At 54.4% G+C, this 12,375-nt stretch overlaps 1 protein-coding gene across 1 annotated transcript in view; it reads right to left on the bottom strand.

Moving 5' to 3' along the window:
* The window catches only part of NUP210 (nucleoporin 210), a 122,741-nt gene that overhangs the window by 57,385 nt on the left and 52,981 nt on the right, over positions 1–12,375 (bottom strand). The window contains exons 14-16 of the mRNA XM_058288876.2: positions 10,471–10,616; positions 2,080–2,301; positions 785–958 (exon numbers count right to left, since the gene is read on the bottom strand). Coding sequence (XP_058144859.1) covers positions 785–958; positions 2,080–2,301; positions 10,471–10,616 — 542 coding nt within the window. The remainder of the gene's footprint in view (positions 1–784; positions 959–2,079; positions 2,302–10,470; positions 10,617–12,375) is intronic.

The following is a 12,375-nucleotide window of genomic DNA, read 5'->3' as shown; positions in this document are numbered from 1 at the left end:
AAATCCTAGCAACCTCTCCTCTACTTTGGGTCCCTGTGACTTTGCTTAATCTAGGTATTCCGTATAAGTGGACTTATAGAATACTTGTCCTTTTGTGCCTGCCTTATTTCACTTAGCATGCTTTCAAGGTTCACACCGTACCATGGCGCAGAACTCCCTTCTTTTTCACTGCTGAGTAGTATTCCACCGTGTGGACACAGCCAGGTTGTGTCCACTCATCTGCTGGTGGACACGTGGGTGGTTTCCACCTTTTGGCTACTGTGAATAATGCTGCTGTGATGTTGTTTAAACATCGGCTCCAGTCCCTGCTTTCAGTCCTCTGGGGTATATACCTGGAGGCGGGACTGCCGGGCCCGTTAGCTCATGGCCACCACTGACCTCCAATCCCATGCCACCCACCCCACGGGCAGGGCTGCCGCCAGCCCCCTCTCCTCAGCAGCCCCCTCCGCTCTCCCCCCAGGCACAGTTTTCGCTGACACAATGCCCCCACCTCAGCACTCTCGGGTGAGAGAGGAAAACGACATGGTTTACAAACAGCCAAGTGCCAGGCAGAAAGAGGCGGTGAGCGTCAGCCGACTTGGGCATCAGAGGGGACTCTCTTTTCACCAGATGAACGTGAAACATGAATAAAACCATCCACCTGGGCTGGCCGCACGTACTGGGGGACGCAGGTGGCCGGTTCCTTGCCGTCGTCATTACAGCCCTTAAGACCGGGGGGCTAAGGCAGTGGAGACCCTCCTGTCCAGCCGCGACCCGAGAACCTCCCCCCCAGCCCCGCACTCACCACCTGCTTGCTCTGCTGCAGCAGTGGACAGGACAGGTCCAGCCGGGGGCTGGCGTAGACGGGCGTGAGCGTGAGCCTGGAGGGCGGGGCGCAGGCGAACTTCACGGCGGCCGGCTCCACGGCGGGGAAGGGGTTGGTGAGGCTGGGCGCGTTTCCCACCGAGAGGGCGATGACCTGCGCGGGCGAGGGGAAGCAGACACGCCTGCGTCGGAGGCTCCGCTCCCGGGGGGCTCCCCGGCCTTGGCTTTCCCTTCTGTCGAACGGGAGCGATGATGACGATACCCACCCCGCCAGGGGGTCCCCCAGGCGCAGTGAGCGCCCGGGAAAGCGCTCTCTCGCTACGTCAGAGGCTTCCAGAGGGAAGCCCCAGGTGCCCCCATAGCCGGAACCACCGTCTGTCCCCGTCCCAAAGAAGAGGTGGAGCAGGTGACCCTGGTGATTTCCAGGGACCTCCTACAAGGAACGCCCCAAGGTGGCACTGGCAAAACCACGAGCGTGCAAGTTTTTAAACGAGGAATCTGTACGCTCAAAAAATGAGGCGCAGGCAGGAGAAAGGCTGTGCTGCAGGAAGGTGGGTTGAGCGCCACGGGGCTCGGGACAGAGGGTCCTCACTGGACCTCACGAGGTCCCAGCTGGAGGCGAGGCCCCGCCCCTCCGCAGAACGGAAGTCAAGGGTGCAAGAGAAAAAGAAGCCGGCTTTTGCTTTTAGAGTGGGATCTCAGAAACGGAGTCCAAGCCCCTCATTTCATGCAAATGGTTGGAGACGGGCAGCGAACGGCCGCATCCCCGGGAGCGCCCCCCCCTTCGCGAATGACATGCGCTTTCCGTGGCTCCAGAGGGTCCAGGCCCAGGGGTCCCTCACCCTTTCCTGACCTCTCTGACCTGCAGGCTCTCCACTCCCACTCCTCCACGCCCCAGGTGAGTGAGTGGCATGATGGGGAAGGGCCCCCTGACCCAGGCCCACCCTCCAGTGGGGTGGGGGCTGTCCTGAAGCCAGGAGAGGGACGAGGACCGGCTGCAGTGCAAAGGGACCCAGGACTGGCTCTTGACCAAAGCCAGCGCGTACCAGGGGCCCGACGGCAGCATCCCGTTCAAGCTGCCTGGTGCTGGCTCCCTGAGCCTCAGTCTGCTTGTCTGTGAAATGGGTACAGCAGGAGCAGCTATCCCTCCAGGTTACTTGAACAAGTAAGGAAGAAGCGTAAGATGAGAGGACAACAGAAGGGTACTCAGAGAGCGTGGCTTCTGGATACGAATCTGGGCCAGCTGGGTCTGGGGGTGGGGGGTTCCCCGCTCACCTGCTCGCCCAAGGCTTGGCAAGTCACAACGATCCGGTGTTGCTGGTAATTCCGGGAGGCAGCAGGGCCGAAGGGGGCCAGGCTGACGCTGTCCGCATTCTCAGGGGTGACGTTCCGGAAGAACTTGGAAGGCTCCAGCACCCAGGGTCGGGGACCCCCTTCAAACAGCAGCTCCTTGGAGGAGCCGAGGGTGACCAAGGCGGCAGAGGAGGGGTCCACAGCCTGGAAGGAAGAGGGAGAAGGTCGGCTTTCTCCGGGAGGCGGCCCGGGCAGGGGCTGGAGATCCTGGCCCTGGTGCTGCTCGTTCACCACGGGCCGGCAGGCGAGCTCCGTCTCCTTCAAACTCGGTTTCCCCATCTGCAACACTCAGAGGCACCGCGATGGTCCAAGAAATAAGGGATAGGAGAGTTCTTGGACAGAAGGAAGTCCCCGCCCTCTGCTCTACTGCTAAGGTGGTGCAAAGGGATCTGCCCTTTCCGTAAAACAACTTGCAAAGATCCTTGGAAATATCCATAGCCCTTGGACTCAGGACCTCCCTATCTGGAATTTATCAGAACAAGAGAAGAGGAATGAGAGAAGCAAGCCTATGCACAAAGAAATGTACATCACACTCTCGTTTATTACAGCAAGTAACGGGCAACAGTCTAAATCCACAGCAACGGGCTGGTAAAATAAACATGGTGTATCGACACACTGGGACATTAAGCCAGCTCCTAAAGTGCTATCTACAGAGCTAGTGGTGACTGCATCATTTGATCATAGTGTTGTCAAAACACACCCAAAAAAATCCCCAAAAGCAACACATAGACTAGACGATGTAGCAAAGCCGGGCAGGCTGCCGTGGCGTAACTGTTGGTGGTCTCCCTGCCCTTACAAGCTCCACTGCGTTTCCACACTTCCTGCAATGTCTGCATAAGCTCCATGAGCTAAAGCCTTTGTCCGTGTTGTTCCCACCACCTAAAACAGTACCTGATACTATAATGGTGCTCAAGAATTATCTGTTGGGAAGTGGATGTGGCTCAAGCGATTGGGCTTCTGCCTATCATATGGGAGGCCCCAGGTTTGGTTCCCGGTGCCTCCTGGAGAAGGCGAGCTGGCATGACAGGCAGGCATGGTGGGCTGATGCAACAAGATGATGCAACAAAGAGACACAAAGAGGAAAGACAATGAGAGATATAACAAACCAGGGAGCTGAGGTGGCACGAGCGATTGAGCGCCACTCTCCCACATGGGAGGTCCCAGGTTCAGCTCCCAGTGCCTCCTAAAGAGAAGATGAGCAGACAGTAAACACAAAGACAAGTGCGGGGGGATAGATTAAATAAATCTTAAAAGAAAAAAAAAGCATTATTTGTTGAATGAATGAGTGAATTGGCAAATAAAATGACTAAGCCCTGAAAGTACCCAGTAAAAAATAAAAGGACTAAGTCCTGAAAGTACCCAGTAAACACTGGAGGTTGAAAATATTTATTTTTTACAGAACAGTTCGCATCTGCTGTCCAGGCCTATGGTGACCACTGTGCCAAGGTTTCCTGTGTAACTTTTAAAACCTGCCCTGGAGTCCCCTGCGTGAACAGGGCAGCACTTCGTAGGGTTTTTTTTTTAAGGAGGTACCAGGGATTGAACCCGGGACCTCGTACACGGGAAGGAGGTATCAACTACCGAGCTACACCTGCTTCCCCACTGGGTCTGTAGGAAAGGACCCGGTCTCACCCCACAGCAGGGGGCTGGACAGCCCTTCTGGGAAGTGGGGGTCCCTCGAAGCGGGGACACCTCCTCCGTGGATACAGCTGGGCTGCAGAGAAGGAGGAGTCCTGCCGGTCTCCCTGCCCCACGGGGTCCCGCTGAGGCTCCTGGCCAGCCCTCGGGTGTCAACACACTTCCAGTCGGGCCGCCTCCACCCGACCCTCCTAGGGCTACTGGGCGACCTTCTTGGATCACGGACTGGCCCGAGACCCCCTGCGTTAGACCACCCCAGAGCTCCCTGCTGCCCTTGGAACACAGGCTCAGCATCCCAGCCGCCCCTGCCCCTACACCCAGCTTCCCGCCGGCAGCACTTCTTCAGCACGCCACGCTCTCGTCTCGTGCCCTCGCAGAGGCTCCCCCCGCCAGCTTTATTCCCCTGGGCAACGCCGACTCACACCTCAGGCCTCGGCTCTCCTTCCTGCAGGAAGGCCCCCGTGCTCCCCAGCCCGGGAGGTCCACCCCGCAGGGCAGGTTTGTCCTCTGGGCCCTGCCTGCCTGGCGCTCAGCATACTACCAAGAAATGATCTGCTCGGGGTGCCCGTCACCCTGAGAAGGGTAGGGCGTATCTGTTTCTTTCTGTGTCCCCAGCATCGTCTCAATCATATGAGAAACAAAAAACCACATGAGAAAAGAAAAACAGTATTTTTTTAAAGGCAGGAAGAAATTACAACTACACTGAGCTGTTATTTCTCAGCCGTGTGATTAGTGAAAATCCAGAAGTCTGACCACACACGCCGTTGGCATGTCTTGTAGAGAATGTGTATTTTCACACCCTGCTGGTGAGATTGTCAAACGGTCCTAAGGAGGGGAAATGGGCCAGATCTACTAAAATTAGAGGTGCTCTTTACCCTCTGTCCAAGCAACACCCCTTCTAGGAATGTCCTCTGAAAATACACCCCCGTGGACACAGGCATAAAACCACTCACTGCAAACGCTTGGAAATAGCCCAAATATCCATCAACAGGGGACTGCTAAAGAAATGATGGTCTCTCCAAACAACAGGGTATTCAAAGATCCTTCTGTACAGATTTCAGGTTATATTATTTAGTAAAGTAAAGAAATCAGATGCAGGGAAGAACATATAACATACTTTTGGGTAAGAGAGAAGGGGTCTGCTCTTAAACATATAATCATTCTTGTTAATTTCTGCAAAAAAACAAGAAAGTCTGAACTGGAAACTAATAAAATTAATTATCTACAAGGGACAGGGGTAGAGGGTAGAAGGGGAGGGAAAGAAGCCAGACTTCTGAGTAGACCTTTTAATACGGGGTTAACTTTGCAACTACATAAATACCTTACGTACTTGAAAAACAAAAGGAAATAAAAAAGACACAAAGAAAACCCTAAAACAATGAAGAGAATAGACAAATTAATCTGAGTGTAGGACAGATTGGTAAGCATAATGCTGGAATGACCAAGCCTATTCCAGTCCCTCATCCTCAGACTACACAATTTCTTCAACTCTCATGATTCTGATGATTCCTAGTATCTTTGAAACCAAGAGTGCAAAGATATTTTTCCTTAAGCATCAGCTCTGCAGAAACGGCTGCCAGGGGGAGGGGGGTCTGCAGAGCTGGACTCTGAGGGCAGTTGACACTGAGCAGTAAAAGGTGCCGGGATTGATTAGTAATGTCTGCCACAGGCACAGCACAGATGCCAGGCAGGTGGGCTGTGTCTTGCTGGAATATCTCAGTACTATGAGCCTGGGCAGAACCATGCTCACCTAGCGCCAGCCTCCTTCTACTTCCACTTGGCCCAATACATGCAACTTCTGCCTCATTTCCCAGTTTGTCTCGTAATGGTCTGCTGGGCCTGAGGCCTTCCTGGACCCATGGTCCACTCCACTGGGCCCCAACCCTCTGCTCAGCTCCGTCCAGCTCCTCCCAGGTCATCACCCCTGTGTGTGTTGGGGCTCCTAACCCTCCAACTGCATGTACAGACTACAACCATGTGGCCGTCACCCATTGTCCTGGACCCCAGTGGCAGCCCCCAGTCAGCTGCCGCTTCAGATATGGAGATGGGAGCCTCACCTGAGTGACAGCTGCAAGATGCACAGAGCTGGGGGGAGAGCCAAGGGGGAAATGTGTGGGTCCCTGGGCTCAGGCGCTCTTGGCTGGACAGTACACCAAACCCTTGGCAAGGAAAGTGTATCATTCTTCAAATGAGATTTCTGTCCTTTAGACTTTTCCAGTATGAACAGTTTTCTGAATTTGATATAGATTATGGACTCTGTCTGGGCCTCCCTCCCTGCACACACACACACACAATTCCCAGGAGCCAGGAACCCCCAACCGAAACCCACTCCCCGACTTAGATTTCAAATGCCCAGGCTCTGGAGACATCAAAAGGGCCCACCCTCTGCGTGTAGATGGCTGCTCTCACGCAGGGCCTTTGCAGGAGCTGCTTTTCCTCCCAGAACTCCCGCTGGTTGCTCTACTGCCCTTACCTCTATCCTGTACCATTTTAGCTTTGTTCATTTATTCCTCTATCCCCACAACTGGAACAAAGCTGCCACTTGCTAGTGTGCGACTTCCAGCAAGCTCATCACCGCTAGCCTCGGTCTCCCCATCTGTAATATGGAATAACGCAAACTCCGGCTTCATGGGGGGACTGAAGCAATTCAAAGGAGCCTGTAGGAAAAGTTTGGAACACAGGTCCAGAGTGTGCTCAGTAAATGGCCTCTGCTATAGCAACCCTGTTGTCCCATCTTACAGGTGGAAAACCCGAATCCCAGCCAAGTGAAACCAATGTATCCATGTTTACCCGGCTAGTGCGCCCAGGGGTGTTCTCACTCCAAATCCCCTACTCGGACCCAAGTCTTGTTGCCACAACCAGAACCACTCCGCGATGGGCCAAGCAGGCCATTGTACACTGTGCCAACGATTTTGGTTTTGTCACGACCAGCCCAAAGGGAAAGAATTGTGCGAAGGTGCCTGCATGTCCAATAATTAGCAACTGGAGAACATGAATTATCACCTCCCAGTTTAATTCCCTTTCCTCTCAGGCATAAAAGTGTCACAGAATCCTGTGCCAAGGAGGCAGGGTAATAATCAACACAGCTAATGAGAGACGCTCATAAATTACACAGCTTCTTCCGTGGGTGCTGGAGTGCCAATACTCAGGCAGAGAAGGAACCATGCACCTGGGACAAAAACGCCTGCTCTGGGGGCCTCGGTTTCCTGGTCTGTGAAACAAGAGGGGAGTCCGTCTACACTTCTTGGGAGCAGCATCTGGAAGCAGAGGGGGCTGGGCAGTCGGAGAGTAAGGCCACACCCATACCTGGGTGCCCAGAGATGCTGGCACCCACGTCCCAGGCCATGCGGACATTGCCAGCATGAAGCAGGTGGGGTCCCCCAGTCCCAGGCACGCAGGGGTGTCCGGAGAGTGAACTTCGGGGGGTCAAGGGCATGCTGAATCCCTGCAGCAGACAAGAGCTGAGGAGTACGAGGTGCCCGGCAAGCACGGGCCTGGAGGTCACCTAGACCTGGCCGGTCAGACTGGAGGAGGTCAGCTGAAAGCCAGAGGGCGGGGGCATGCCTGCAAGATCTGCAGAGCCATCTTTCTTTTGGGGATGGGGGGGTCCTTACATTGTGCTTTCAAGCCACACCCATTCACCTTCCCACCAGCCACGAGGCTCTCACGTGCGGGTCGATGTTGACCCTGACCTTCGCCAGCTGCCACTCTAGACGAGAATACCGGACTCCGAAACTAGCACTCGACCCTTCTCAACTGACCCCATTAACCACCACCTCCAACCTCCTATCTCCCCCCGAAAGGCACCACAGTCCTTGCAGCTCCCCACGCGCCGAGCTCCGGGCCCCCAGGCCTGCCTTCCACCAGGCGGCTTGTCTGTACTTCTTTGCTCACCTGTGACTTGTATTCCCTGGACTCATCCTTCCCTCTGCTCTGCTGACTTCAGGGGTCTGGATGCCTGCTGCCCCCTAGACCAGCAGCTTTCAGGGCAGAGACTGGGGGCTTCTCACCAGGTCCCTGCCTCGCAGGCCGGGCACTGGCAGCCCCCGCGTATCCAGGGATTATCTGCAGCGTGAAATGACGGATGGACCAAGAAACGTAGGTTGTGGCAATGACTGTTAGCTGCCTTCCCAGTTTCTCAGTTTCTATACCCCCCTTCTTTCTTAGGGAAAGAACCCCCATTTTATTCAGGGTGGCAAACTGCCCAGCTAAAACATTTCCCAGCTTCTCTTGCAGCTAGGTGTGGCATTAAAACAAAAAGACAAGTTCTGGCCAATGAGATGCAAGTGGGAACTGCTCTTCTAAACTCCTGACAAGGTTACCAAAGGAAACATAACTCAGCTGCGTCGTGAGCCCCTTTGCCCTTCTGTTATGTGAATGTGCTGGCTGGAGCTCCAGTAGCCTTTTTGGACCATGAGGCAACCTTGAGGATGAAAGTGGATGATAAAGTGGAAAGACAGAAGCCCAGATCCCTGATGACTACAGAGCTGCCACATTAGCCCTGCGCTGCCCACTTCTGACCTCTTGCGTGACAGAGAAGTGAACTTCTCTACTAGTTAAGACACCCTCATTTGCGTTTTGTTACTTGCAAATAAACCTGATCTTAATGGATACCGAGGCAAAAGAAAGATGCAAAGGAGAGGCACCCATGCCCATCTTCCTCTCCTGTATACGCTGTCCAGTCGGGAAGCTGCCTTCATCAGGGCCAGGCCGGGACGAGGGCCTGCATCTCGTGGAAGGCGGTGGGAGGGCATCTGCCAGGACGCCTGACGCCAACTTAGAGATTTCAGTTTCCTCAAACTCTGCTCTCTGACCCCTCTCACCTCTTGCAGGGCCCTGCTCAGTGAGAGGGCCCCCGCGACGTTTTTCACGGCCTGAGTATTAACATGTTACATATTTGGCTTGCTCCTGTCTGTCCCTACTCCTCTCTCTGCTGGAATGCCAGCTCGTGAGGACATAGGGACTGGCACAGAGGAAGTGCTCACAAGTATCTGTTGAACAAACGGCCGACTGCAGGAGGAGGGGGCCACGCCTTTTATACCCAGTAGGCATCTACAATTAGCTTCCATTTGGGGTCTGGGGGCCAGGAGGCCTGGATTTCAGGCCTGGCTGGGTCCCCCTGGGCACATTTCTCTACTCATTCATTCCAGAACCAAAAACCACCCCTCGATTGGGATCTGCTCTGTACCAGGCACCACTCCAGGGCCAGGGTTTCTCAGACCAAAGAGCCTAATGTCACCGAGCTTGTCTCCACCGGGGGAGAGGGAGGAGGACACGACGCAGGGAGGGAACGCCCCTGACGCAGAGGCGGGCGAGGGGCCAGGGAAAGGCGCGCCGACAGCCCAGCCTGGGAGGCTGGGGGTGACTCCCCGGGACAACCCTGCAGCCCTCCCCGAAACAAGAGGCGGTGTGCACCCCAGCCGAGCCTCGCAGGGTCTCTTTGCAATTGGCTAGGCTGCAGCCAAGGAAGTGACCGTTGCGGTCGCCATCCGACCGCGCGCAGCCGCTGCCTGCCCCTGGAGGAAGGTCTGCTCTCCCGTTGCTCCGTCTGGCTAGCTCATCTTTACGGAGCTCCATGAGGTCCAGGCCCTGTTCCCAGCCCACTCCACTCATTAGCTCATCTAATCCTCCCCACGCCGCGCGGACCCAGGCGCCTTCCTGGCCCCCTTTCAAGACGGGGCACCGCAGGCACAGGGCCATGAAATCAGCCAGTCCTGGAGCGAGAGACCCAGGTTTAATCCTGGCCACGCGGCTTTGGGCCTGGAGGCTGCGGCGGCCTCCCTGCTCGGCTGGGGAAACAGGGACTTGGGCTGCCGTGGTCACTGACTCATGCAGGTGGCTGGCCCAAGCCTGGCCTGGGTCTCTGAGCCCCTGAGGCTGCACCACACCCCAGGACGGCTGTCCCCAATTTAGGGGTCCCCAGGGACTCCACAGGACAACTTGGGGGTCACCAGGAGCGCCCTTCTGTTGCCACCTGTCACCCACATTTCTGAAGCTGTCAGAGGTAAGCGGGCCTCTGTGGGGTCTCCCGGGACACCACCCACCTCAGCGGTCACCGCCCGCCATCGGGCAGGAGAGGCAGGGAGCCCGAGTGCTCTCCTTCATATACATTCCCAATTGGGGGAAGTGGACTTGGCCCAGTGGTTAGGGCGTCCGCCTACCACATGGGAGGTCCGCGGTTCCAACCTCGGGCCTCCTTGACCCATGTGGAGCTGGCCCACGCGCAGTCCTGATGCGCGCAAGGAGTGCCCTGCCACGCAGGGGTGTCCCCCGCGTAGGGGAGCCCCACGTGTAAGGAGTGAGCCCCGTAAGGAGAGCCGCCCAGTGCGAAAGAAAGTGCAGCCTGCCCAGGAATGGTGCTGCACATATAGAGAGCTGACACAGCAAGGTGACGCAACAAAAAGAAACAGATTCCTGGTGCTGCTGATCAGGATAGAAGCAGTCACAGAAGAACACACAGAGAATGGACACAGAGAGCAGACAACTGGGGGTGGGGGAAGGGGAGAGAAATAAATAAAAATAAATCTTAAAAAAAAAATTCCCAATTTGGGTCGGAAAAGTCACAGGGGGATGTCACTCTCCAAGAGCTCTTCTGAACAGTGGGGGTTTTACTATAAAGAGTGCGCCCGCAGCACTCGTCTGATGGAAGGGGGGCGGGGGGGCGAGCCTGCTCACCTGGAGGGGCAGGTAGGCAGCGATGGTGATCCTGGCACTCAGGTGGACATGGCTGTGCTTGTAGCTCACGAGGAGCGCGGTGTACCCCGGGGTCTCAGCTCTCACCATGACGCCGCCGCAGTGCTCGAGCTCCGGCGCGAGCCTCTCTGTAAGAAGGGGAGACAGCCCGCTGACCGCCTCGTCCTTGCCTTTTGCAGGAGAGGAGACAAGACGGCCCGGAGCCCAGAGCCCCTCTTCCATCCTGGGCTTGATACACAGTCAGGTATTTTTAAAATTCAAATGTGTCTTCAGTCATGTGTAATTGTTTTCTATCAAAAAGTGCACATTCCGTAAGAATACAATTTGCAGTGAATTTTTTCATTTCACACACCCAGGCCTATCCAGCAGCTGGACCAAGAAACCAAATATTACAGGTACCCCAGAATCTCCTGGGGCCGGTCTGGTCACAAGCCACCCTCTACCCAGAGAACCACACCCTGACTTCTATCAGCACAGCTCCGTTGCGCTTGTTTCCAGGTTTTATGTATAGAGTTAGATCATAAACGCTTGTGTGTCGGGCTTCTTTCGCTCAAGATTCCTCCACAGTTTTTGGACACTGAAGATCCTTTATCCACATCCTTTACCCCACCATAGGGACGGATATTAGGTTTATTCGTGCTATCGGTGAACATTTGGGTTGTGTTCCCCTTGGCGCTGTGATATGTCGGCTGCCGTAAACATTTCTGTAGGTTTCCCTTGCTGAACATAGTTAGGCATTTCTGTGGGGTACACACACCTAGGAGGGGAACTGCTAGGTCAGAGCACGCAAATGATCGGCTTGAGCAGTTACTGCCAAACAGTCTTCCCAAAATAGTAGTATCAAGTTATGCTGCTACTAGCGGCTGCTCTGCTTGGTATTTTCACCTTTATTTATTAAAAAACCATTCTGGTGGGTCATGTCATTGTGTTTTTCTTTCTGCAACCTTTTATTGTGAACATTTTCAAATGTGCCAAAAAGCCGAGACCTTAAGCAGTGCCTACCCGTAGCCATCGCCTGGCGTCTCCAGCCACCATCTCGTCACACTTGCCTGGCTGTTGCATCTCTACCCCTTTCTCAATCCATCTTATTATTTTAATGCATCTGAATGCAATCTGCAGGCATCAGAACACTTCATCCCTAAATACTTTCACATGCATATTCAATATTTGTTTGTGGTTCTTTCTTTTTTTTTTTAAGGAAAAAGTTACACACAGACAATTGCACAAATCTTAAGCGGACAAGTTCTGACAAAGTATACACACCCGTGTCACCAGGTCCCTGTCCTGACACAGAGCAGGGCTCTCCTCCCAGAAAGTTCCCTCATGCTCCTTCCCACTCAAACCCCACCCCAGAGGCAATCACTACTCCAATCTGATTTTATTCCATCACGGATTAGCTTTAAAAAAGTAATAATGTCATACACATACTAAAAACTCACCCCTTAATGCGGCAACTCAGTCAATTTCAGCATCTTTAAAGCTGGGCAGCCATCACCACTAAGGGTAGAACATTTTATCACCCCCCAAAGAAACCCCGAACCATCAGCAGTACTCCCTACTTCCTCCCCAAAGCCCCAGGCAACCACTAAGCTCCTTTCTGTCTCACCGTAGTTCACTTTGCCTCACCCCTCACATAAATGGAATATGCTCTTTGTGTCTGGCTTTTTGCACTCAGCAAGTTTCTGAAACTTATCCATGTTGCTGTGTGTCTTAATAGCTCATTCCTTCTTCATTGCTGACATCCCACTGTGTTTATCCATTCCCCAGTTGATGGACACCCAGGTTGTTTCCACTTTGGGGCTTTCAGGAACAGAGCTGCAATGCACATCTGTGTACAAACCTTCTCCACGCTGTGATTGACTTGGGACACAGTTCCAGGCACGCTGC

This window comes from Dasypus novemcinctus, chromosome 26, assembly GCF_030445035.2.
Source record: "Dasypus novemcinctus isolate mDasNov1 chromosome 26, mDasNov1.1.hap2, whole genome shotgun sequence".
Lineage (NCBI taxonomy): Eukaryota > Metazoa > Chordata > Mammalia > Cingulata > Dasypodidae > Dasypus > Dasypus novemcinctus.
The sequence above is the reverse complement of the archived record's forward strand: the minus strand, read 5'-3'. Positions and strand labels throughout refer to the sequence as shown.